Here is a 27,979-nt window from a genome sequence, read left to right as displayed (position 1 = left end):
TGTCCTACATTGGCTTCTTTTGACGAGCAGGCTGAATGGGCCTATAGTGAAGGGAGTGTTGGAGGAGGAGGAGGAGGAGGAGGAGGTGCCCGCGGGAGGAGGAGACTGACTGCTCCTCCAGTCCTCCACATTCTCCTGCGAGCGGCTGAGACTCAACGCAACGTCCCAACTTCCAGGATTTCCCCGGATTTGTTTCACCTCGACAGCGGCAAACGCGCGTTAATATTCCGACGGACCGCCGCGCAACTCGCCATCGGACGAACGTGCGCACTCGCTGAGTTCAGTCACGTCCAAGCATCGGACGCTCGCGTTTTACACATACAAAGGACGCGGAGGATTCACGGGAGGCGAAGGTTTCACCCGAAAAAACCCGATCGTGGCCCGCATGACTTGGAGGATTTAAAAAGGGACAAAATAATTGGGACAAGTCGACCCGCTCTCCTCACAAAGGGGGTCCGCGCATGGGCTCCGTGTGCTTTTGGCGAAACTCGCTTGCTTGTGTTTTCTAAAGATATCGTGTAGAAATCGTTTTCAAACTTTTTCTTTTTAATCGACGTGACAGCACATTGAATATTTACTTCTATACCACAAATACGACTTGATCGGAACTCTAGTTTAAAGTCATGGCTCGTTGGCTGTTCTCTCTCCTGTGACGACTCCTGCCGTGCGATCTGATGGGTACAAGTGCCAGCTGACGATCCTTGAACCTTGCGCACTTTCCCCATCTTTGTAAACATTCGTCGCTTGATACCATGGAGCTTTTCTCCAGGAATGTGGCCGGACTCTGGATTATCCTGTTGGAGTGCCTGTTCAAAACACTGGCGGAGGAAGGTAACTCAATAGTGTTATTAAACTCAACTACCTGTTTGGCCCCTAAAGAGGGAGCGAGATCGTATGACCATTTAAGAGCGCAGCTCGTGCGTTTTTACACGCTAATACCCAATGGCCATTTTCTCATTGAATGTACTACGTGTGAAGCCAAGAATGATGTTATAACACTGGGTCTGGTCCATTATTTTGTGAATAGCAAGAATAAAAAAAGTATGCCTTGAGTTTTGTTCGTGCGGTGAATGCGTGTTGCGTGCGTACTGGAAAAGTAACGATCGTCCATAAAGGAGGAAACGATGTGAAGATCTGTAAAAGTTTGAAAGTGCTTTTTAATAATCGATATAATTGCAAAATGGCCGTTCGTTTAATAACATCGATTAGCTTCATTTTGGTCTTTTTCTCTCTTTAAAGCGCCGTCGGGCGGATCAAGCAGTGCAGAGGCGCAACAAAGTGCATCTCAAGTAACACCAAATGTTGAATCACAAAGCGTATGGCCCATACATGGACGGCTCAGGTCGATAGAAATTTGAGTCGTGTATTGTCATGGGATATTTCGTCCAGTAAGCTCAATAAGTGGCCCTTCGGATCAATAGTATGATGAATGGCCTTGCTGGCTGTTTAAGGTTCCCGTCGGCCTAGGAAAGTGTGGATGGATTTAGAGAGGTTGTTGCTACGTACTTGTCGTGAGTCTATCGGTCTGCCTCGGGCTGCTTAATCGATGGCGGATTAGTTCCGCATTACATGGTACTGCGCGCACACCTGCATCCCGCCGTTCCAAATCAATTGAACCGACCTGTGTGACGGACACGCGCAGGTGATGCTCCTCCGAAAGCGACGGTCACTCCATGAATGAGTTATTGACGGGTTGACAAGTGTCAGAAATGCTGATAGAAGGCGATAAAGTGGTTCGTCCCAGAAGAGAAATACTCGAGTATGGTCGTTGTTTGTGCCTGAGAATATTACGTCTGCATTTACATCTGCAATACATAGTTTGCTTATCTGCAATACGTCTGCTGTCAGACGTCATATAGACCCTTAGAAGATGTCTGTTAGATGTTTATAATTTAGAATGGATGAACAACAGCTCTTTCTAAGATGTTTAGCAGATGTTTTTACGCAGCAGATGTTTCCAGATCTTTCGCAGACGTTCAGATGTCTCGGAGACGTGTTGCGGATGAGCAAACGGTGTATTGCAGATGGAAATGCAGACGTCAAATAGACGTAAGCCAGATGGAGTGTGCTATCTGGAAGACGAACTATTAAACATGGTTAATTTCGCAAAAAAAACAGTCACACTGTGAATTATTTCATGTTCTTCACAGAATCTGTATAATTTTCGCACATCGTTTTCTTCACCCTCTTTGGTTTTGGTGATTCAACTGAAATTGTGTCCCTCACGGAGTTGTGGCGGTTGTTAGCCAAGCCTTTTGAATATTGTTTTAACGTCTGTAATTCGCTTAGTTAAACTATTAGTAAACATAGACCCTGAAATAATTGTTTTGTTCCAGCCAGCTAGTCAGCCCTGATAGCACACATACGTCTGGCCTACGTCTATTTGACGTCTGCATTTACAGCTGCAATGCATAGTTTGCTCATCTGCAATACGTCTCGGAGACGTTTAAATTTAGAATGGATGAACAACAGCTCTGTCTAAGATGTTTAGCACATGTTCTTACGCAGCAGACGTATTACTGACGTCTCTGAGACGTATTGCAGATGAGCAAACTGTGTATTGCTGACGTCAAATAGACGTAAGCCAGATGGATTGTGTTATCTTGCAATTGTAGTAAAACCATAGTTTTTCCCACAGGTGCTACAAACTAACCATGCTTTTACTACAGTAAACATAGTCAACTGGGATATCTATAGTAAAAATATGCTAACACTAAAAATGTTTTATTAATAGTCTGCTATGCAATGACAACTGTATAACATAGTTCACAGAATACGGTGTACTGCGGGGAGAGTTGTGGTACGGGGGTTTTGCCGGTTGTATTGGCTAATATGGTGAAGTCAGAAACAGAAGCGGCAGGGGGGAGATTGGATTTGATTCTATAGTAACTCAAACCCCTGCGCGAGATTAAACTAATGCCAGATCTGTGAGGATCACGGCACTGATCTCTAATTCCCTTTGTGAGGAAATATCAGCTAAAGCAGAGAGAGGTAACAATGGCTTTCATGTGAGGTCAGAGCTCAGGAACTCTTCTGTCTTCCTGCTTCTGTTGCCCCGGGGCAAAAAAAAGAGCTTAGCTATCCCACCTTCTGTCACTTATTCACTTATTTCTCTTTTCCTCTTATCTCCAATCTGTGTCTCTTCCGTCTTGTGTCTCTCACATTGATTTACATTCAACATTTACGCCTTCGCCAGATGCTTCCATCCCAAATAGTTTACGATGCAAGTATTCGTTTTAATCCGTGGGTTTGGAACCCACAACCTTTGGGATGCTAACGTAATGGCCAACCCTTAGATTCGAGATACTACTTCTAATTCTTTCCTTACATTGGAAACATACTTTAAATTCAGATTCAGATCAGATGTGTTTAGGACATTTTAATATCGTGTGTAGAAAGTATGCATTCAAAAATAGTACGTTTAAAACCAAGCAATTTCTCAGCCACGCATAGTGTTGCACATATGCCCAAATGTTGCAGTTGCACATGTATCTTTTTTGTACGAATTGCATTATTTTTCGACGTCTTGTTGCTTGGCGTTTCTTTCTGACTGCAGTGAAGTCTCCAGCACTCCTCTCCTGCTGCAGAAATGCACATCCCTCCTCAAAATCCTATTAAATGGAACTGATTTTTATAAGACAGGGATTTGCATTTAAAGCAGTCCTCTTTCTCTCTCTCTCTCTCTCCCCCTCACTTCATTTTCTCTCTCTCTCTCTCTCTCTTTGGTTGTTAATCCTGTGATTAGCCGCTTGAAGATTTAAACTGCAGCTCCGCGTCTCATCTCTAATCATCAGTCCCGCACCTTTACTCTCTCCAGAGTTACCGCGGTATGTTTGCCTCCAACTCGGAGGACCTCGCTAGAAGTGCCAGGAATAATTTTCTGTGTTTCTTGTGTGTTTTGGTTGGAGTGTGTGGTCTGCAGCGGCCCGATTGCTGATCCAAACACTGTGCAGATTGATGGGATGATAACAGTGCTCAACCGGCTCTTGTTGGGATTGGATTCTCTCTCTCGCGCGCGTCTCTTCAGCCAGTGCATCAGTGTCAATACGGCCCTGATGGATGAGGGGTTGACAACATAAGAGTCTCTCGCTTTATCTTTTCTCTCTCAGTCTCCATCGTTCCCTCCCCATCCACCTACACGCCTCTAAAGGCGATTGAGAGCCACTATTTAGCGTGAGAGGGGACCTTTGACCTCACAGAGATATGTGGAACGATCACATGATCGAGGGAGCCGTTTGTGAACGCGTGCAGAGGTATTGTGGGAATTTGGCGTGGCGTGTTGTGATAATGGAGTGGCAAAGAAAGGCGCATCAACGTGATTCAACCAATTACAAGATACGTAAAAGCACAATTTTTTGAGTTCGGTTGGCCTCTTTGGTGTTTGTTGTATGACATGCTTAAATAGTGTTTACAAAAGTGAACCGTGTTGGTCATCTGAGACATCTGTTGAAGTGCTTAGTGCAATTTACCTCCCAGTAGGACGCGTTCAACATTCCTATTAACCAGAGATTTTGGGTCGGGTTAGGCTTAGCGTTTGGGTTTAGGGAGTTGAAAAACTGAAACTGTTCTTTCTCTTTGCTTATTTTCGATATAGGGTAAGGGTCAAGGCTGTGTTTTTGTGGAATTCTTTTTTTTAGGAATGTTGTATATGGACCACAGGATTCAGAAACGTCCTACTCGGGGAAATCACGTTACGTCCAACTCTGCACTTTTCCACCAGTTTGGTGTTTTGCCAGCCTGTTATAATTCCCTTCTTTCTGCTGTGTTTTGGTCTCCTGGGAAGGCATCTTAGAAAAGAATAGCTGGTTTCACCATCACTCGATTAGGTGGCTCAGGCGAGTTTGCTGCGGCAAAATTATACCTGAACGGAGCCAGGATGGATTTGTCGGAGCTTGTTCCTTGCGAGAGATAGTGTTCCAAAGCGTGGTCTGCAATCCACTATCCAGTTTTCCTAGACACAAATTCTTTTAAAAACGATAAGATCACACGCTTAACAAACCTCAAAAATTCTTGCATCTAAAAACAATATTTTTTGACATGCATAGAGATTTTCCTGATAAGATAAGAAGAGCTCTTGCACGTACCTTCACGACAGTCTCGTGCAATCGCTCATTTTTTATTTGAAATACCTTCTCCTATCTGAAGGCTGTGTCAGTGCTCCCATTAGTGCTCGGTGTGAGATCTCGGTTATTTTTTTCAGTGTCCCTCCCAAGATTCTTGCGTTCCCCCCATTTGCCCCCTGTTGGTAACCGCACGTTTGGCGGCATTCGTCTTGTCTACAGTTCACAGCACGCGCCTTCTGTTAGTACACGGTTTCTTCCTGTCCCGGTTCTGTCGACCTTTCCAAGCTTCTCCCATTTCACTATAGCACGTGTCAAACCCCGCCCCAGTTTTTGTTTTGGATGGACTTTCCCTTCTTCTGAATTACCAACAATTGGTTATTACGTGTGAACATGTGCAGAACGTACCAGTGAAAATACATAAGAAAAACAGAAATGAGTCAGATGTGCACATGGTTGTCTGGGAGTTCTTTAAATGGGTCAGATGTGTGTGCAGATGTGGATGGGCGGCCACTGACAAAAACATGAAAGCATGCGCTTCCACTCAACTGTGTGCAGTCTGGCTTGTGTTTGCATGCATTTTGTTTTTTTACTAAAAACAAAGAGGCGTCTGAAAAGGCTTATTTTAATACGCTTTGTATACTGTTCGACACAATGTTGTTATACACCAGATCTTCATGTTTTTACAAGCTCAGGACCTCGTCGAAAGGAGCCCTTATAATATTTAAGTGGCTTTTGTTTTCCTTTCGAGACAAAGTTTTCTGAAACACGCACATGGCTCTGTTCACACGCTGTGTTCTTGAGTGAAAGCTGAGCGAAAAACAGAGGGATTGAGAAAGAATGGAGGTGAAGGAAACAAAAGATTGAAGGAGGAGAGTCATGCAGAGAGTGTATTATGTATTAGATATCTGCTGGGGTTATGCCGGGCCAGCGTGTGATGGACACGAACGGTCTGCTTTCTCTATTCACACACCAATCTAACCAGTACACCACCTCCTTGCGCTGACACTCACTCAATGTGTGTGTGTTGGAGTGGATATGATTAAGGGTCAGTTTTTGTGTGTTATAATGCAGCGTGCGAGCGACCATATGGGGATGTAATGATGATAAAAGCTGTTATGGTTCCTGATGGTCGTCACTCGCACATCAATAGCGCCCCAGAGTTCAACGCGTTACAAAGGCTGTCCTTGGCTATGTCTGGAATGAAACACTGCCTATTGAATTCTGTGCGGTCTGCAACGTGTACTGCCTGCGCGTTTTGTTTTTAAATAGTACATGAAACGACACGCGTCAGTAATTTTTGCATTTGCATCTTAACCTGTTTTATGTTAGAGTGTCTTTAATGCGTGGCCGTCTGCTGCATTCATCTTGCCGCAAATTAAAGGTCAGGCGCACTGCATTGTGGGATCTCACACGGTGCGGTCGGTTTGTTTACAGCATCGTCTAATAAAAAGTCTTTAAGGTTCTTCAAGCGTATATTTCGTGGAAGTTGTATAACTGGTAGGATTTCCTAAACACATGTGGCACTTTGGCTTGAAAATCAATAGATATGAGAAAGTCGTGGTGTCTATGGTGTGTTTTATTCGCAGATGTACTACAAATCTGACAGCTGTGGTGTATGTGTTTGTATTGCACGTACACGCAAGGGCCCGGCCACATGAAGAATATTTTGTATGTGTAAAATTAAAATGTCATATTAAAGTATTCGGAGAACAGGGCCAAGTCGACATGACTGAGCAAATTAAATTCGTGCCCACGCTACCAGCAGAAAAAAACACACACAGATTGAAATTCAGTAGTTGACAGGTAACTGCACGCTCGGTGTAGACTATTGCTCATGGTGAGAAATCATTGCTCACGCATTCTGTCCGTCTCTCTTGTTCTCTCTAGGCTGTTTGTCATACCTGCGTACGTTGTCTAACACACCTAAAATGTGGTTTAAAATGGCAGTCGACAGTTTTTCAGTTCAACATCGTTGATGGTTTGATGCAAATCTCGCCGCGCAAAATTGTTAAATGTTTATAAACTGTCTGTTAATGTGAAAATGATAACAAGATGCAAAAAGTTTATTATAAATATGAATGAAAGCGTATAAAAAAAGTCACTTTTGACGTTGTGTGATTTTTAACCCACATAAAGCTAACTATGTAAAGTAACCTGCGGTTTTACATTTCAAACAGAGATGGCGATATAGAGCAAACATGACCGATCGCTACTTTAACAACACCCGAAAGTAACTCGGTTGCCACCCTGAGTAATGACGTTTGTGCGAGGAAACCTCACGCTTCCAATGTGACGGACAAGCGTTTCGCATACATGTTTCTGGCCTTATGGCCTTTCTTGTGTGCAAAAGCAAACAATCAGGGCGTCTTTGTTTTTTTCTCCCTAAGTCAAACAGATGTGCACATGGAGACGCTCTGTAATGCGTTCTTGCTCGTAGGTCGACTGCCAGGAAACAATTCCACACTCACAGATGCGTCGGATTAAATGAAGTATGTAAACAAGTTGAGACGGGAGAAGTATTCCTCATTTGTTCAGCGTGGACGATCCACTTTCACATGCTCCTGTCCAACAACACCATGGTAACAGAAGGGTAACATTCCTCACGGTGGTCTCCTTCAGAGACAAAGACGCGTTATCATAAGATAAAGAGGAGTTTACATTACATCCGTCGAAGTTTGTTTGTTTGGCAAGATTTTTCAAAATACTTTCATGAGGTCTTAAAGGGATAGTTCACCTAAGAATAATAAATGAGGTCACCCTCACGATATTTTGAGAAACGTCGATGTGGTTTTGTGTCCATACAATGGAGGTCAATGGGGTCCAGTGATCTTTTGGCTATTGACTTTCTTTAAAAGATTCTTTAAAATGTCTTATTTTGTGTTCTGTAGAAGAAAGAAGCTCATTTCTGTGTGAATTATCCCTTTTAATGGACAAAGTTGGACTTCTCTTGCCTGAGAGAAATGGCTCAGCGATTGGAAGATGAGATGATCAGAAATGTCGACCAAAAAGTGATTTTACTTTAAAGAAGATGCACTAAGTATGCTGTGTTTTTTGAGCACACTAACTGTTATCACCAACGTGAAGTTGCTTCTCTTAATTCATCGCTATCTTAACCTTAATCTTCAGTCCATTACTGTCAGAGCTCATTGAGAAAGTAAACACGCTCTGATTTGATGTTGACTTTAACTGCGACTGATCCAGACACCCAACCAGCCGCTTTTGAAAGTGTGTAATTCTGTACATTCCTAGTGGCAGCGTGTGTTTAGTCCAGGTGCGCTTTACTAATAAAGCATTAGACACACACACACACACACTGTTGTCACGCTACAGCAGCCGTGCTCGTCTCTCTTCACTATCTGTTCATCTCCATCCCTCCATCCGTCTCATCCTAATCCCTCTTTTCTCTCTCCTGTCTCCTGTACCACTCATTCACCTTGGCCTCTTTTTCGCTCACTTTCCACCCTCCCTCCCCAAACACACACTTTCACATCTCTCTCTCTCTCTCTTTCTGTAATTGGCGCTGTCTCTTTTCTTTAATTAAAGTGAACGAGTAATTGTAGGCCAGCGCTGGTCTTCTGTCATTTCCCTTCGAGGGAGAGAGTGAAGTGTGCGTGTGTGTGTGACTCACGGAAAACTCACGGCATGATATTCTTCTCAAGGTCACCTGTGTTTTATGATTAACATTCCTAAAGAAAAAAACAATCACGAATTGTTTTCGCATTAGTTTTGTTTCTCGTGAACAGAAATGTTGTTTTACGGAAAGAAAGTGTAATTTAACACGTGCCTTAAGTTTCAGAAGAGGTCTCAATAATGTCTCGGACTGTGTGGATAAGAAGCATTTCGAGATGACCGATACCGATATATTGGTGCGATTAAAGCAATTTTTCACACTATCGGCCGAGAGATTAAAAACAGCCAATGATCTTGTCACTCAAAAGAGGACCGGAAAATGCAATGAATTTGTGCTCTGTGTATAGAAAATGTAAAAATATCGCCAGTTTGATGTTCAATATTAATAGTCATTATATGATTTCATACCATAATGGGAAATATTAACTTAGTCTTCAGAATCGGTATCGGCAGGTATCACCTTGAATAATAATTACGTATCAGATCTTATATTTCTTTCATCAGATAGCTTTTAACAGATAGTTTTAAAGTCCCAGCGAAATAAAAATGACAATGCCTAATTTTCATGACATATTTCAGCGTTTATTGTAAATAGTTTATTAATGTGGGTCATTCTCTTTTAAAAGTGTGCCCTCGTAATCTTTAGTTAAGACTATCCATCATAGGTGACGTATGATAGACAGCTTGGGCGGAGCATCCGTTAACTCCTCCCCTGTCAGTCTGCTGCCAGTTCCATTTCAAAATGCAACGGCTGTTTTATACAACCAACCAAATCGCAGAGAAAGACGAAAGCAACGCCCACTAGTTTCCTCATTAGGAAATTCACTTCACTCGGAAATGCGTCAAAATACGGAAGTAAAAACGATCGAAACTTCCGGTTCATGGGGACTTTAACTCCCTATTATAGTATATGGCAATTGGGGTCTTTTTTATGTCTTAAAGGGTAAATCCACCCAAAATAATGTTTTTGTCTTGAATTACACACACTCTAGTTGTTATACATTCTGAAGCACCATTGTCTGCCATAGAAGGAAATATTTAAAAAAAAATGTTGGTTCTGTTGAACACAAAAGAAGATGTTTTGAGGAATGTAGGAAAACAATCCAAAATAATGTTAGCAACCAATAAAAACAAAGAAATGTAAACATGTCTGGAACAACCGGAGGGTGAGTAATTCATGACAGAATTTTCATTTTTGGGTGCAGTATCGCTTTAAGGAATCGTGAGACACATTTCAGATGACGTTTATTCTTCAAACGAACGGAAAACTCCATTAGATCTTCTGAAAGTCAAATGTTCTGGGTCAAGGATGGATACTAGGACCCTCAGGCCAGGGTGGCAGTCATGGATGTGTGAATCAGTGTGTCCGTGTCAAAACATGTGTGTGTGTCTCATGTCTGGAGGGAGGTATGAGTGTGTGTCTGCTTATTTTGTGATACTGTACAGACAAAAATGACAAATTATGAGTTTGTGAACATATGTTAATGCATGATTCAGACTTTAAGCGGATCCGAGAACAGTTTCTGGCCGGAGAAACAGAAGAAACGTCATGCGAGATAAGAGCCGAGTTTGCGTTTTTCAATGTGCTGTTCCTTTACGCAAAAGTCTCCATTTGTGTTCCATTGTGTCCAGGGGACAAATATTTCATTTGTGATTATTTCCTTTGATGGAGTGTGTGTGTTAGTGTAGGTCTACTGCTGTGCTACAGGTCTTCCGCTCTTGATGTCCGCTGAGTTTATCGAGCACATCTGTGTGAGTTCTGTATGAGATCCGTGCGGTTTTGAGACGCTGCATTAAACGGGTCAAAGGAAACGAGTTGGGACGGAAATGTCCCGCCGTGAGTCTAATCCGTCAGAACAGCGACATCAGGCCATAGAGCCACTGACAGATGTGCAGGTGTGTGTGTGTGAATGATAATCCTTATGTCAACTTTGAGTCTAACCTATTTTTTGAGGTGAGCCGTAACACACACGCCGTACACTCGCTTTTTCCTGTCCCATTAAACCTAATGATAGAGTAGACAGCAGGATATAGACCACTGTAATTATACACACACACACGTGACACAAGTGCAATCTATCATATCACACACACATACACACTATGTCCTCAGTAACCTTCATACACATAAACTGTAATCGCTGAATCTCACGGAAATATGTCAGGGTCACTTTAACACCCAAAACATGTTACAGTTATTCACACCTATATTGTTCTGTTTATTTGCATTATGATGATGATTTTTTTATTTGCATCACAACTGTAAGGATTTTTGGGGATGGTACTAATATCAGTATTTATTTTCTTACGGCAGGTATTATTCATTTTTTGAGATGTATGAGCCAGACATGTTTTTGACGTGTGCCGTGAGATTCACCTTTCTTCATGTGCCTGTGTGATTTAGCGCAGGCGAGTCTGTAATTTGTTTTCCTCTGAGCTTTGAGAGAAACTCACTGTGGGAAATCACCGTCAGATATCTGTCTTCTCTCTTTCGCCCTCTTTTCCAAACGCTGCACTCTTCTCTTCTCATCCCTCTTTCATCCTCCCCTCCGGCCTCCCGCTTTGATTCTCCGTGCTGGACGGCGTTTATCAGTCGGCCGCAGCCTCTCCACATCAGAGGGAAACAGGGCGAGAGAGACGGGTGACATAAAGAGCCACGGATAGAGGGAAGCGCGGAGAGATAAAGAGTGTGACGGGGACGTACAGAGTTATCGAAAAGAGAAATGAAAACGGACGCGTGGCAAGAAAGTCATGTGAAATTCGAAAGCGCGAAAGGCAAAAGTGAGGGGTGAAATAATGAAAGCGGGAGAGGGGGCGTGTGGAAGATGGATGGCGTTTAGGAGAGGCGAATGAGAGATGTCAGTTCTTTCCCTGAGGCCGTGCGCGCTCAAATAACATTTGTTTGATATTATTTTTGATATCGATGTGATTCTGAAGTGAAAGCCAACAGCGTAAAGCCCGCAGTCCCGACCCAGATACATACAGATAAAGATACGCCCGCTTTTTCTGTATGCTTTGAACACCCAGATGACCTGCTGCCGTTACTGCACTCATTTCTGTATCTCACAATGCAGTTTCCAGTTTGACAAATGAATTAAATAAATATTTAGAACAAATTTGGCTTAAGAATATATGTCGGTTTTCTTTAGAGAGAAGGCCACCTGGTTAAACTGCAATCCATAACTTTTGCCTCTCTATCGCTATCTAGATCTCGTTTTAAAACAAAAACAGTACGTTTACGTGTGACTTTAATTTGACTTGTCACATTGAATCGTATTATAACATTATTAAGTAACACGACAACGTTTGTTCTTGATGGGTTTGTCGTGTCGCTTCGTACCGCATGGACAAAATGTAAAACTATTAGAGATGTAACGATTCACTGTGAGCCGGTTGATTGTAATATAATAATACAATCTTACTGTTGTGAATCAGTCAACACGTCGCTGATTGATTTTTCCTAATTCTTTTCCCTTTCCTTCTTTATAAAAAAAAAACTGTGCTAGGCTTTAATGGACTAGTTTGATGCACTTATGTATTTTGTTGTCTATGTTGTTATAATTGCTTCCAATGTTTCCTCATCTGTAAGTCGCTTTGGATAAAAGCGTCTCCTAAATGACTAAATGTAAATGTGAATCAGGGTATAAAACAGATTTCTTATGTCCTTGATTTTTGTCTATTTTTAGCGTACAATATGCAATATGTAACTCGCTGAAATATGCAACATAGTGAGGTCAGCATCCATCGTTTAAAAAAAGAAACAAAAAATACCATATATACTATGTAGCGTGCAGTATGCTTGTCTTCCATATTGAAGGCCACGCTGACTTTTTTAGCCTTATTATTGATGCTTTCCTGCGCTCCAAACCAGCAACAGCTTCCAGTCCCCAAGACAAGTCCCGACCCAGATACATACAGAAGGAAACACATTGATTCCATCTCGCTTAAAGTCTCGCACTCCTGGGAGCAGCACGAGAAGAAAGAGCAATAGAGGTGTTTGTCCGTGGAGACGCGGATAGGAAGGGAATCTGAGGGAATATTCCGCAGTTTTATTTTTAGATCAAAGGAAGTCTGGGATTGGAGCTCGGTTTGAACCTGGTGGCTTCAAGTGGTCACGTGATCGGCATAACCTCCCATAGGAAGAACCCAGAGGCCAGATACATGCACAGAAACCAGGAGGGGATGTCTGATCAAACCACACCAGCATCTTCGGTTAGAAGTAACCAATAGCAAGCTGAAGCAAAACGCAGTGAATGGAGGAGACGTTTTCTGTTTTCATTGTATTTGTGGGTGTCCTTGTTCCCATGTCAGTCTTTCTCCCCGTGGAATTGAGAAAACTTAAGTTTGCATTTTTGTCTAAGGCTTTTGTTGGCAGTGCTTCGAAGCACTTTGTCTTGACCTACAGTCAGTGAAAAGCTATCTTTAAAGCGCGGTATACTCAGAGAGATTTCTTTCCTTACAGAGGTCCTGATGAACACCAAGGCGGAGACGTCGGATCTCAAGTGGACAACGTACTCCCGATCCGGACCCGAGGTGAGAATCCGCTATTTCTTTTCAAACTATTTTGTAAAGGAAATCAATGCACGCTTCCAACCAACGATTTCCGTCGACCAATCGCTGTCTTTCTCTTCCTTTTTGCCCCGCCTCCAGTGGGAGGAAATAAGCGGTCTAGACGAGGAGAACAACAGCGTTAGGACCTATCAGATCTGTCAGGCCGACGGCTCGGGCAGTCATTGGCTGCGAAGTAAACTGATCGAGCGGCGAGGGGCGTCGCAGGTGTATGTGGAGCTGCGCTTCACCATGATCGAATGCTCGTCGAGAAACACGCACCACCGATCTTGCAAAGAAACCTTCAACCTCTACTACTACCAGAGTGACACGGACGACGCCACGGCTACTAACCCTGCGTGGATGGAGAACCCATACGTCAAGGTGAACACACGTGCAAATGTTATGTTATGTTTTCGGTCATAGATCATTTTGGTCTCAGATATTTATCTTAAACGTGGCGAAATCAACATCAATACAAAGTTCAGATCATTCAAGCCTAACCTTTGAGAAATTTGTTCATTTTGAGACCATTGAAAAATGAGATCTAACTTGACATACATTATATCATTTTAATTTAAGATGAACCCAATGAGAAATGTTTGTGAACACAACAGTTCAGATAAGTTTGAATCATTTTGGTTCTAGAAGAGATACGACCCCAACATCTTGGAATGAGGAACTGAGATGTAACAGAGATTTTCTTTCTCTCTTATGGATCATCTCACCAATGTTTTGTTCTGTTAAAGCAAGAAAGTACAAATAGATGCACCAAAGCAATTATTGGACCGTAGCATACAAGTACCAGGCAGATAAGAAAACAATTGAGATATAATAAAGAAGAAAACCAATAAACACAGAAAGAAGAAAAAGAGATGACTTTTTTTCTACATCTTTCAGGTTGACACCGTGGCTGCCGACTTCCTGCTCCGCAAAGGTGGAGAGAAGAAGTTTAACGTGAAAACGCTGCGTTTGGGACCCCTGACCAAACGCGGATTCTACTTGGCGTTCCAGGCCCAGGGAGCGTGCATGGCCCTTCTGTCGGTACGCGTTTTCTTTAAGAAGTGTCCGGCCCTCACACGCTCGCTGTCCGTCTTCCCGGAGACGGTTCCGCGCTCGCTGGTCCAGGAGGCGGCGGGTCAGTGCGTGGCGAACGCCGCCCAACCCGGCTCCAATCCCAGACCGCCGAAGATGTTCTGTGGGGAAGATGGACTGTGGGTAGACCAGCCCACCACAACCTGCACTTGTCTGCCGGGGTACGAGGCCAGCCAAGGAGATCTGGAGTGTAGAGGTGAGCGATCGAGATAATTCTAGCATGTAGATGTTTTTCGCAAACTGGACATTGCTCCCCTCCCGACGTTTTAGGAACAAGGATGCGTTGAGCTATCAGACAAAATCATATAAATTGAGGCGAATAAATGTTCAGCTGAACTGGATGAACCTGAATTAAAGTGAGAAACAAGTGGGTTATCTTGTGTGTGCTCACGAAAGAAAATGAGTGTTGGGATGCGAACATACGCTTATACCACAACACGATGATGAGAGAGAGAGAGAGCGCGAGACAGAGAGTGAGTAAAGGGCAGAGGGGGTGATTTTAGACGAGACACAGAGAGACATTTGAGAAGGAGGTGAAACATTGAACAGAGACAGAAGAGGTCTAGCAAAGCTAGAGAAGAAAGAAAGAAAGTGAGAAGTTTGCGGTGGATAGAGAGCGAGAGAGATGGATTGCTGTGCATTTCATCAGTGTCCTGCGGCTGCGCTTTGCCACATCATAATTCCTTATCATATTACTGCCCAGTGCATTCTGGGTACATTTACATCACATTCATGCGTTTGGCAGATGCTTCTATTCAAAGCGACTTTGCATGTATCCTCACGTGTGTTCCCTGGAAGTCGAACCCTTAAGTGTGTCACGCTCTGTTAACATAAATCAAACATATATAAAACTCATTTCCACTTCTTACAGTAGAAGGTGGTTTTGACAACTCCCTCCATTATGTTATGTTGCACGCTTTCGCTTTCATGTCAAAACAAACACAGTTCCGACTTGTTAAACTCGAGGCGGAGCTTAAGTGGCAGCATATTCCCTTAAAGACGTGACTCATTATCTGCTTTAACTCGAATCATAACAGTGTCTCTATAGAGCGGATTGCTTTGAAAGCATGACTTCAGCTCTTTAATGACGGGCGGGGTGTGCGAGTATGTTAAGAGTGGCTAGTGTGTGTTAAAGGCTCCGCTCATCTATGAAACACTGCAGCTGGGCTTTCTGTGGGAGTCAACCCCTGGAGTTCACACACACACACACACACACTTACTCAGCATTCATCCACTCAAACACACTACATCTGCTGTTCACCCCCACCCTCACACACACAAAGGCAACACAAAGCCATAACAGTGGCGCCTGTGGGCAGGGATGTGTCCGGCACAAAGGCACTCTAATGACATGAGCAATTAGGCATGGGCCGAGAGACACAGAGAAACAGTGGAGGAGGAAAAGAGAGAGATAAGTGTATTGAGCAGGTGAAGGACCGAATGAGGAGTGTTTGGTCACAGAGGTCACAGGTGAAGGGGGCAAACGGCCACTGAAGATCGTGTGTGTGTGTGTGTGGCTTTGTTTTTTTTATCCGGGTGGGGACCTAAACCTGAATGCACTCCGACAATCCAAATTGAGGTTCTCATGGGCAAAAAGCGTATAAATCGTACAGGACAATATATTTTTTTATATCTAAAAATGCTAAAAAGTTGTTTATGACCTTTAGGGGATAAGATATAGAGTTTGTACAGTATATCAATGGACTGTCCCCACGATATATAACAAAGCAGACGCGTGTGTGTTTCTGGTACTTATGGCGAATTAGTACGAATTAATCTGTGTACCTTCGTGAACGTTCCCATCAGAAAGTAATTAATATCTGATTTATTTCTCCTAGACATCAATGAGATTAAATGGAGAGCATTTAATCGGATATTTATCTTGAGAAAAAGAGTCAGAAATGGCCCAAATGTCATTAGAGTTTCAGAAGAGATGTCAATGTGTCAAACTGAGCTCAGATTTTTCACGTCTGCAGTCGAAACTTAAACATTTCTCATTCCAAATGTGCCCAAATCCAGATGATTTTATCTCTACATTCTACATTCATTTTACACCTTCATACTCTCCACGAATTTTTACATTTACTCGTTTGTCTGTTTTTATTTCCTCTTAGCAATTTTAGGACATTAAGTTGATACTAAAATAAAATGAAAACTGAGAACCTTGATACCACTATATAGAATAAATCTGTCAAATAAATCTACAGATTTGCTTCGGGTTTTAAATCGCTGTTGCAGGTCATGTGCTTTTAAATGTGCACATGTGATCCATTTAGAATAAATGATTCATCCTCTCATAACAATGAAGAATTATTAAGGATATAATCCTATGTGATGATACAATTATTTATATAATTAAAGGAACTGAAGATGGAACTGCGACTACAGGTTCTCTTCATACGGGAACCGCCAGCTGTTATTTTCAGAAAGCCACTGAAAACGTATGAATCTATAATAAAGATGCATCAAGCAGCTTTAGTTACAGCGTTCAGTGAAAGTCAAAATAAATGAGAAGTGTTGAGAAAACACTCCTTTCCGGGTGGGATTCGATTTCCGACAGGACCCCTAATCAACCAAAATAATCCAGATACTCGTGTCAAGAGTACGTAAATTATAACATCTTTACGTCTGTGTAGCTCCGAAGTTAGAAACAACTTTCAGCCAGTAAAATAACAGACGGTCATTACCGAACCGTTTCAAATAACACACACACACACAGAGAGAGAGAGAGTGGAAGCCATGTACAGCCCTTATAACCAGCGGGTAATTCAGACCGTATGTTCGGGTCCGAGCGAAACTGATGTTGATCAACTCCAGATGTGTTTCCAGAAAGAGAACTGATTAAGAAACGAAACCGGTCAGGCCAGCTCATCTTTTTACGTTTCATCCGATTTCACATGTGTGTGCTTCGTGTGTGTGTATTTTAAGTCAAATGTAGACAACACAATAAGACCAAAGTGTCTTGTGTAACCCCAAGTGTTTTACTGTGTGTTTGTGTACGTCGGGCTGTAATAATCATGTCAACTGTCAACGGTGTCATTGATGAAATAGCTAAACATTTAGAAGTGCCTGATCGTGTTTCATATCACACCGCCGAGACTGGAAACTGGTCCGAACTGGTTGAAATGGTGAATGAAAGAAGCGTAAAGTAAAAAGGATGCGAACACTTAATGTGGTTTTGTTGTTTAATTGGCGACACAGAAGAGCGAGTGCGGAGGATTGTCAAGAGAAAGAAAGAAAAGGGTGTGTGTGTGTGTGTGTGTGTATGGCCTGGGATTGTTTGTTTAATAATAATACAACCTTTATTCTTTCAATGCGTTTCATCTTCAGTGTTTTGATCATTGCGTGCCATCGTTTCATATGTGAAAAAGATTTGATGTAATCAAATGTTATGTTTTGACATATTTCATCCGGGTTGTTGTTTTTTTGCCCTACTGTTTGTGTTTTGTGTGTCTGTGTATGATTTTGAAATGACTAGCTTCTGTGTTGTTTCTTGCATTTATTTGTGAATTTGTATGTGCAACAGGTCCTAAAACCCCTCTCTCTCTCTCTCTCTCTCTCTCTCTCTCTCTCTCTCATAGCTTGTCCCGCGGGTCATTTTAAGATGGGTTCTGGTCCTGGCCCGTGTTCTGCTTGTCCTGATTCTAGTCACACAGGAGAGACGGGTTCCGCCTCGTGCGTGTGTCGCCCCGGTTACCATCGTGCCCCCACCGACAGTCCTGATACACCCTGCACACGTTAGTACAGATCAAACACACTTTCACAAACACACAGCGTTCCTTTCTTGTGTTCGGGTTACCCGGTATCCTCCCATCCTGCACACTGTTCTATCTCTTTCTTTCTTTTTATATCGCCACTCCTTTCATTCAGCAGGTCAACATTGTCTCTCTTGGCTTTGTGAATACCTAAATATAATAGACGTTTGACTCATTGGAGTTCAACAGTATTCCAGGTTTTCTCATTCGTCACACAGAAAAACACAAGTAATGTTAATGTAGATCAGTATTTTGAGCTTTATGAGTACTATTGATGAGTTGAAATAGATCGTAACTTTAAATTTGTTTGGCCATGCAGGTCCGCCCTCGTCTCCCCGCACCCTCGTTCCTCAGGTCAACGACACGTCTGTCACTCTGGAGTGGAGCGAACCGTTAGAGAGCGGGGGCCGTTCTGACCTCACGTACAGCGTGGAGTGCCACATGTGCCCGACCCCTGGGAGCCCCTGCACTACCTGCAGGGACGGCGTAACCTATCGGCCGTCACAGAGCGGGATACTGACCCGACGCGTCAGCATCTGGGGTCTCCGACCTCACACCTCCTACAGTTTAAAAGTGATGGCTCTCAACGGGGTCTCCACTCTGAGTGCGCAGGAGGCGGAGGGGGAGACCATCAACATTACCACCAGCCCTAACGGTGAGAGAATGAACGACTGAAATGTGTTCTTATGTGTTTTATGCATTGGTCGACTAATCGCGTGTTTTTTGTCGTGCAGTTCCCGTTGTGGTGACTGGATTGAGGAAGAGCACAGCCACAGAATCCAGTTTAACGCTGTACTGGGCCACACCGACCCAATCCCACTACAACATCCTGCAATACCAGCTACGCTACTGTGAAAAGGTACATCACGACAATATAGTAATCTGTACTACTAAAGTATTCAACGCGACACAACAGTGCTATTTATAGCCTACTGTACGATTTCGGCTGTTCGTGATTAATCGATTAATCTGGAATGGCTTTACTAATTAATCGTGTCGATTAATCAGATTGAACACAAATGCATTCAGTAAACATCCGAGCAGACGGCGAAAAACATTGAATGATGACGATAACGATTAATCGATTAATCGATTGTCAAAATTCGATTAATCGCTCAATAGCAGTCGTGGAAATGTAACTGTAATTCTGTGTTATTTTCTCTCTTTTTTATGACCCCCTCCTCTCCCCAGTCTCAATTTTTCTCACCACTTGTGTTGTATTGATCGCTCTCTGTCAACTCTTTACTGTTTACACGAAACAAACATGCCTGATTTATTAACAGTTAATGCATTCAGACAGCTAGTAATCGTTCTATTAAAAAAGAATCAAATGTCAACCAAATGATTTTAATACAGATTTCCGATGTTTGTGTTCTTTTTAAAGGAGCGTGGCTCTGAAGAGAACTCCTGTCATTTCATGGAGAGCGACAGCAATCACGTCGTGCTGAGCAACCTGCGCAGAGCGACACAGTACGAGGTGCAAGTCCGCGCTCGCACCTTCGGTGGCTACGGCAGCTTTGGTCAAGCTGTGTTCTTTCGTACACTGCCTGACGGTAAGGACCGTTCCAGTCCAAAGGCTGTGTGTTGTGCTAATTTATTAGCGGCTATGTTTGTACAGCCTCAGAGTTTTGTTTGCGAAGGTGTTTTATTGATTTCATTTTCCTTTCTGTGCGGATCGAAGACAATTTTTTGAGATTGTATCGCACCTTTTTGACCTTTTTTTAAAGACTATCTCTCTTTTTCCCCATAGAGGACGCTTCATCTTCTCCTCTGCTTGTTACCGGGGTCCTTATCGCCATGGGCATGTTGCTGCTCATACTCGTCATTGGCGCCACCATCTACTGTATCAGGTAAAACACGAGACACATGAGGTTGACCTTGTAGGTTTGAGATTGTTATACAACACCACAAAATCTCAAAGATATTCCAGCGGAACTTGTGTCTGTCATACACATTTTGGCCAGTTTATATTTATAGTTATATTTCTATACATTTTTCTATATATATTATAAAATAAATATATTTTTTATATAATTTAAATAATTTGTAAATATATAGAAATACATATAAATATTTCCTTAATATGTATACATGTATGTGTAAAAAACGCATATATTATGAAAACTTTTATTCTGGATGAGATTAATCGTTTGACAGGCCTAGTTTAAAGCTGATTTGTTTCATTTTATTATTATGAAGTTAAAGTACTTTGTCAACTTTGGGCAAAGACTATACATTTCAACAATTTCTGTTATTGTAAATGGGGGAAATGAATAAGAAAACACTGTTTCTGTGACCCAACCAAATGTTGTTTGTGTTAGTGGTCCAACTTCTGACTCAACCGGTGGCATTGGTTTAAGGTGTGGTGTTGTTGCTGAACAATGGCAGATGGGAAGAGTGTGTCGAAGCACGTTCAGCAATGCCAGGGGTGCAGAAATCCTACACTTCCCATTTAAATCAGAACTCGGCAAAACTTTTTTCCTACAAGAGCTTAAAATATATAAACTATACAGATGTGATGGTGTCTGTAGCACGTATCAGGCGAGATTAACAGTCGAGTTATTCCAGCTGTCTGAATCTGTGTGAAGTGAGAAGGGGGGGTTAATGGAGACAGGATGCCCCAACCCAGTCTCCACAGGCCAAACCAACAGAACAATAGCTGTGACCCCGGGGCAGCACATGCACACGCTACTTATACAGTACTCTTATACAGTAAACACCACTTGAAGGGATATTCAGACGTATGTTTTTATAATATGAGCGCACGTATGATTACCAGTTGTGTGATTTATGTTTTGGGTTACGCATGTCGTTCTCATTTGTAAACACACAAGTGCGATTATACACACAAAGCCGTTCATTCACAGTAAAACTTAATTACATACGCACACAGCGGGGGTCTCCGGTTCAGAGCTGGGTGGGACAAACAGGACTATTTTAGTCAGCAGTGAATGAGACGGACTGGGAAGATGTTGAGCTGAAATGACTGAAGAGTTCACTTATATTTCAATCACACGTCTTCGTCCTCTGATACTGAAATAGACATGACAATCGCTGACACTACGAATTTTTGGGGAGTTTTTTCGAGAAATGACTTCATATTGACCTCGATGGCTTTGAAGTATGTTTACTTTATTTATTTAAAAGGGACAATGCATATGGATGAACATAGCTTTTCGGCAATGTACGGATGCCAAAATTAGCCCCCAGGCTATTTTATATTTGTAGTCCCATGTGCGGTCATCAATCAATACCTAGTAACACAGCTAAAACATTTAATTTAAACATGATTCGACTTAATTTAAAAGACACACAATTAACAGCAACATATGACACAATTAGTAAACAGGGCATCTAATATGGCATACTCATACATGACGGATACACACATATACACATACATAGTAAAGTGCTACTTAAAGTACAATAAGTGTATTATCAATTTCTTAAAGTGCTATTTGATGCTGCAAAATGCTGAATCTAGTTTGGTATACATACATACACTTATAAAGTAGTACAGTGAACCGTATACATTTATCTAAATTACAACAATTATCATTAGTGGGCACATGTTTGATTTGTTTTAAGCCATTGTTTAAGTCGGTTCTTAAAAGTAGAAGTGCAGATGTTGGTGTGTTGGCGAATTCTAAGCACAGAGATCTCGGTTGAAAGGTATTTTTAAACACATATGAGACGAAACTATTTCTGTTCATCAGAAACCGTGAAACAATCTCAGCATGCCTAAAATCCCTTTCTTGGGAAGGAAACAATTGGTTATATGTATATTCAGTTTATTTTATGTCTCTCACCCCATTGCCTAAATTGACAATATTTCTAAGAAAATACAAATCTCACTCTTGCTAAGAAAAATAAAACTACTCTCTTTGATACACCGATTTGCTTGTCAGATAAATGAACCCTGTTTTATAGGAGACCCAAAAAGTGAAATACTGTCATCGGTTATTCACGCTCGTGAGTACCTGTATATGATCTGTGGAACACAAAAGAAGATATTTTTGAGAAATGTTTCAGTGGTTCATACAATGGAAGTCAATGGGGTTCAGTGTTGTTTGGTTACCAACATTCTTCAAAATATCTTTTGTGTTTGGCAGAAGAAAAAGTCACGCAGGTTTTAAATCAAAAACAAAAGTCTCCATTTTTCTTTTGCAATCTCAATGCTATCCAGAAGAAAGGCCATGATAACAAGTAAAACATAATATAACAGAAAGTGTCAAGACAATGAAGGTGAAGACAAAAACCATAAGCAAGTGTTCAACAGGAAAATGAGAAGTATAAAGATTTAAAAAGCAGAGAAAAGCAGCAAACAAGATTATCAAGGAGAACAAGATGGAGCAGCTCGAGTAACTCAAGCCGTTCTCACAGTATAATACACAGCAGATGAAGTGAATAAGGAATCAGAGCCTGAGGTCACTGACAGACAGACAGGAAGAGGAAGCCGAGGGTGGAGAGAGGGAATTTCTCTTCATACACATCGGCCTTTGTTCAGGCTTATTTGACAACACAGGACAAAACTATGAAATGCATGGAGACAAAGAGTTCCGTCTTGACCCGATCAACTGGCAGAAATGAAAACGGATCGTATCAGTTCATGGGCATCGATTACGCGTGTGAAGTAAACGGTAAAATGTGTGCACGAATATTCACGATGCCTGTGAAATCTAACACTAGCATGTTGTGCTCGGCCGTTGCCAGGAATCAAAACAAAGTGTAAATATCACGTAAATAACAAAGGGTTTGATTTACATCGAAGCATCAATCCTGTCAGAACAGGCATCTCTGTTTAAACAATCGTCAATGTCAAATTCACCAAAAGTAAAAACGTCAGAAACCAGCTTCTGGAAAATAAGGGACGTCCTTGTAAATTTTTTTTAATGAATTTTGGGGTTTTGAAATAAACAGATACATATATATATATATACTGTATATTGGTATATTTAGTATTTTTTTGTGGCAGTCATCACAAACAAATCCAAACTCCACTTTGTGTTCACAGGAAGCAAAATCACGCCAAAGATCCAGAACTCTGTGACAAAAATGGCCAGTACCTCATGGGTCAAGGTGAGCGCTACATATAATAAACTGGTTGAATTATGCTTTTTGGCGAAATTATAAAGTTATTGATGTTTTTAAATGTTCTCTTTAAGGAGTTAAAGTCTACATCGACCCCTTCACTTACGAAGACCCCAATGAGGCGGTGAGGGAGTTTGCTAAAGAGATCGATGTCTCGTTTGTCAAAATCGAGGAGGTTATTGGGGCAGGTGAGTTTCCTTCCTTCGTTTTGTTTCGCGTTTTCCGTTTTGAGGGAGACTACGGACCAATGTGATTTCTCCCTGGGAGGAGGAACGCAGTTCAGTGCGACACAATGAAAGCAGAAAAATCCTGAAAACAAATCCTTCGGTTTGCCATTTTCAGGCGAGTTTGGCGAGGTGTGCCGAGGACGCCTGAGGATTCCCGGTAAGAAAGAAAACTACGTGGCCATCAAGACCCTTAAAGGTGGATACACCGACAAGCAAAGGCGGGACTTCCTGTCAGAAGCGTCAATCATGGGCCAGTTCCAGCACCCCAACATCATCCACCTGGAGGGCATCATAACAGCCAGCTGTCCCGTCATGATCCTCACTGAGTTTATGGAGAACGGAGCTCTGGATTCTTTCTTGAGAGTAAGTATGCGTATTATGCAGATGATTTCTTTTTACAGCTGTGTCCATCTCTTGGACTCTTTTGGGCGTTTTCTGACGTACAGCCTGCTTTATGTTTCTCTCCAGCTAAACGATGGCCAGTTCACTCCGATCCAGTTAGTCGGTATGCTGCGTGGTATTGCATCCGGCATGAAGTATCTGTCAGAGATGAGCTACGTGCATCGCGATCTGGCGGCACGCAACATTCTAGTCAACAGTAATCTGGTGTGCAAGGTGTCCGACTTCGGCCTGTCGAGATTCCTGCAAGAGAATTCATCCGACCCAACGTACACCAGCTCACTGGTAAGAGAAAATCTGACGTTGTTAAGAAAATTATTAGTTAACGGTGTAAGAAAAACTGAAACTAAACATTACTAGCAAATACGGACATTGTGATTTCAATGCGTTCTGCTTTTGCTTCTGTCAGGGTGGTAAAATTCCAATCCGGTGGACCGCACCCGAAGCCATCGCCTTCCGCAAATTCACCTCCGCATCGGACGTCTGGAGTTACGGGATTGTCATGTGGGAAGTGATGTCATTCGGAGAGAGACCATACTGGGACATGAGCAACCAAGATGTAAGCACACATGCATAAATATTTATAGTATATTCAGCTCACTTTCCTTCCCTCGTTAACGTGTTTCTTTTATTACCCAATCAGGTGATTAATGCCATTGAGCAGGATTACCGGCTGCCCCCGCCCCCCGATTGCCCCACCTACCTGCACCAGCTGATGTTAGACTGCTGGCAGAAAGAGAGGACGGCACGGCCGCGTTTCGCCAACATCGTCTCTGCGCTCGACAAGCTCATTCGCAATCCAGCGTCACTTAAAATCACCGCCCAAGAGGGGGCAGGGTAAGTTTATAAGTCGATATTTATATTTATAAGGAATTCATCTACAAAAGTTTAAATAGACTGTATTTTTATTCTGCAAATGCGTATTATTATGTAAATAACGAGCTGTCAACTTAAAATCGTCGTTTGACTTTCCATAGTAACTTTAACTCCTACTCTGGAATGTCAATGGGGACTTGTTTTGAAGTGAACTACTCCTTTAAATTGATCCTCGGTTATTTGAAATCGTAAATGTGAATGAGTTATAGGGGTGTGCTACCATACATTACTTTTTTACGGTATGTGACGAATCGCATTTCTCCCAACAATGCTTGTCAGTCAAGCGCATGGCAGTTACTGTTCCAGATTTAGTGGCATCTCTTTCCGTCCATCATTGTATTCGCTCGGCTCTTGTATGCACAGTATGGCCCCTTGTATGTTAGTGTTGGCCCTCCCCTCTCAGCATGTTGACCTGTCAATCCGTCAATCAAGAATCTGTACCGCATTTCTGGCTGCCGCATTCTTGTCCCTCCCCTCATCCCTCGAGGCAAAACTCTTGTTCTCATTGGCTGCTTCAGGCCAACACAGCATCTTAATATGGGTAATTACATGCATTTTAACACACACTCTCTCTCTCTTCCTCAGCCCCTCTCACCCTCTGTTAGATCAGCGCTCACCCCTAACGCCCTCCTCCTGTGGGACGGTGGGCGACTGGCTCAGGGCAGTAAAGATGGAGCGCTACGAGGAGAGTTTTCTTCAGGCTGGATACACGTCCATGCAGCTGCTCGCTCACATCACCACAGAGTCAGTATTACTCAAATATACTTTATATTTACGCATTTGGCAGACACTTTTATCCAAAGCGACTTACATTGCATTATGCTATACATTTGTTGGGGAGTATGTGAAACTAGTAGAGAGCAAACGTGAAAGAAGTATGAATGGATGAGTGAAAATAAGAGTAGACGTATAACATGGGCATCGTGCTTTTCACATTCATTTGTATTTATTAAAAAAAAAATTATTATATTGTTTGGGTTCAAATGATTTTATCACGTAAAATGGAATATTTCTTGAGCCACCGTGACCAACCTGATCTTACGGGAAAGCACTTTTTAACATTTTTTATCGATTCGTACGACGTGAATTAGTAAGAAAACGTACGATTATTAGAAGAAGCAAACATCACTAAACACAACAGTCACTTGAGGTGAAAGCAAACGAAAAGAGAATATCATCATACACATTCATATGACTTGACCCCCTGTGGCAATATAGGATCAATCTTTAGGAATGAGAATAACAAACAAAAAAGTCCATTGGCTTCGTTGCCAGTACAAAATGTAATTGCTTTTCATTATGATTTTGCGATAAATATGATCCAGATTTTGTTAGTTTTAGCTCATTATGGGAAAAACATATTAACTCTAAACACTACCGTCACGGAGGTGAAAGCAGACGAAAACATGAATGAAATCATGCAATTTCACCTGTGGCGACGTAGTATCAATCTGAATTACTCGAATCGTACGAAAATGTTTTATATAAAAAAAGCAAACATGAATGTCCACCCTTAAACACAACACTGCGATGAAAGCAGATTTTAGGAAAATGTACGCATGATATTTTATGATATATTTTTTAATGATACAGTTTTGCATTAAGAAATCATAACAAATATTTAATCGCACACTGATGGATTAACCAGTGTATACATACGATAATAATACGTTTGATTAGTCAAAAATAAATATGAATTCTCTCTCTCTCTCTTCAGGGATCTTCTGCGTCTGGGAGTAACTCTGGCCGGGCATCAGAAGAAGATTCTGTCCAGCATCGAAGCTCTCGGGATTCAGAACAAAACTCCAGGGAATGTGTTGTACTAAGCACCATGCTTATCCAGGAACGACTTGACTTCCTTTTTAAACTTAAGATTGATTATTCACTTGCAAGACTACCTGAAGGGGACCAGTCCATGAGCCTGTCGGAACCATCACTGCAATACCACTAATATTACAAACTTTATTGAGTGATATCACACGGGTTTCACACGGATGAGACCGAAACTGTTTCACTCTTTCTGGAGCCACGTGACACGAACTGACAGACAAAGACTGCGATGATGTCATACTGTGGAAGTGGTGATGTCACGACATTAAAAGCCCACGCTAAACTATTTCCATTTTTGCAGAATATTTTTCTAAAGGAGACTTAAAGAGAACAAGAACGACATAAGAAATGTGACGTTTGTATACGAGAATTTGGATAAGAGTATCAGATTATTGATGACTTCATCGTCCTTTGTATTAAGGATGTGCCATATGTGTACTTCCACGGACCAACTCATGTACACACTTACTGTGTGGTTACAAGTGTGTGTGTGTGTATTTAGTTTTTAAACGATGCACTCGGTGTGTGTGAGTGTGTAAAGTAAGCACAAAAGGTCTTGAGCACTTTTTCTGAGAGAGACACAAACAAAGTGGACTACACGTTGTCATATGTGCTTATGCAGATACACACACACATATAAGACCTGCGACACTTGACTGACACTAAGAGACCAAATAAATTCATGTCTGTTGTTTTGTGAGACTCTGAACGTCCTTGGAACGAGTGTCACTCGAGTTCTTTTATTGTGGGAAGTGTTTGAACTTTAAGCTGGTGTCCGTCAATAATTCACCACGAGATAACAAACGTCATCCATCCATGCCACACAGGGGATTATGGGTAAGAGCATTTGGTCTTCACATTGGAGATCCACAAGTCAAACCAGGGACTTGACTTCTATTCTGTTGCTTCTTTTCTTTTGTATAAATATATCTTGATTTATGTAAAAAGATTCATTTTTGTAAGTGTAATCTGCGATTCTGTTACAATAAAAGTTACACGTTTCATTTTTCATTTAAAGTTTTCTTTAGAGAACTACAGTTTTTTCTGAACTTGTATGCACTGTGAAAACCAAATCTTTTTAAAATATATTTAGGAATGAGAATTGCAAACAAAGTGTGGTAAAAAGTGTTCACGAAGGTAAGGTCGCATTGCCTTCGTGCATAATGTAATTGTTTTTCCTTGTGATTCTGGGATAAAATATGACCCAGTTTTAGCGTGAGTCCCAGATTGACGTGTTTACTGATAAACAGACAAACAGGAAAGTGACGGAGCAACGGTTTGAAGAGAAAAGACTGGCGTTAGTCTGTAGAAGATAGAAGGTTTAAGTCAAGGACGTTTCGAGGACTCTTGGGAAGAAACCGAAAATCGTTCTGCTTGAGGAATTGGGGACGTGAGATCCGCCGGTGTGCCGACACACACGAGGGAAGAGAAGTTTAAACCGTTTCCAAATCTCTCTCCCACCCCT

General features: G+C 42.0%; 1 protein-coding gene across 2 annotated transcripts; it reads left to right on the top strand.

Moving 5' to 3' along the window:
- The first annotated feature begins 37 nt into the window (after positions 1 to 37).
- Positions 38 to 27,523, top strand: ephb4a (eph receptor B4a). Of its 2 annotated transcripts, XM_079450880.1 has the most exons (18): positions 806 to 831; positions 1,240 to 1,289; positions 13,156 to 13,226; positions 13,344 to 13,625; positions 14,142 to 14,532; positions 17,918 to 18,073; positions 18,411 to 18,746; positions 18,826 to 18,950; positions 19,476 to 19,644; positions 19,842 to 19,941; positions 23,106 to 23,170; positions 23,257 to 23,370; positions 23,525 to 23,772; positions 23,878 to 24,093; positions 24,218 to 24,367; positions 24,452 to 24,645; positions 25,270 to 25,428; positions 26,402 to 27,523. In XM_079450880.1, exons 3-18 carry the CDS (start codon positions 13,164 to 13,166, stop codon positions 26,508 to 26,510), a joined length of 2,877 nt encoding a protein of 958 aa, XP_079307006.1. In that variant the 5' UTR covers positions 806 to 831; positions 1,240 to 1,289; positions 13,156 to 13,163; the 3' UTR covers positions 26,511 to 27,523. The 2 variants fall into 2 exon arrangements, with proteins under 2 accessions (XP_079307005.1, XP_079307006.1); XM_079450879.1 differs by lacking the exon at positions 1,240 to 1,289 and having other exon boundaries at positions 38 to 831.
- The last annotated feature ends 456 nt before the right edge of the window (positions 27,524 to 27,979 follow it).

This window comes from Barbatula barbatula (genome assembly GCF_947034865.1).
Source record: "Barbatula barbatula genome assembly, chromosome: 2".
NCBI lineage: Eukaryota > Metazoa > Chordata > Actinopteri > Cypriniformes > Nemacheilidae > Barbatula > Barbatula barbatula.
Note: the sequence above shows the minus strand (reverse complement) of the source record. Positions and strands in the feature narration are given on the sequence as shown.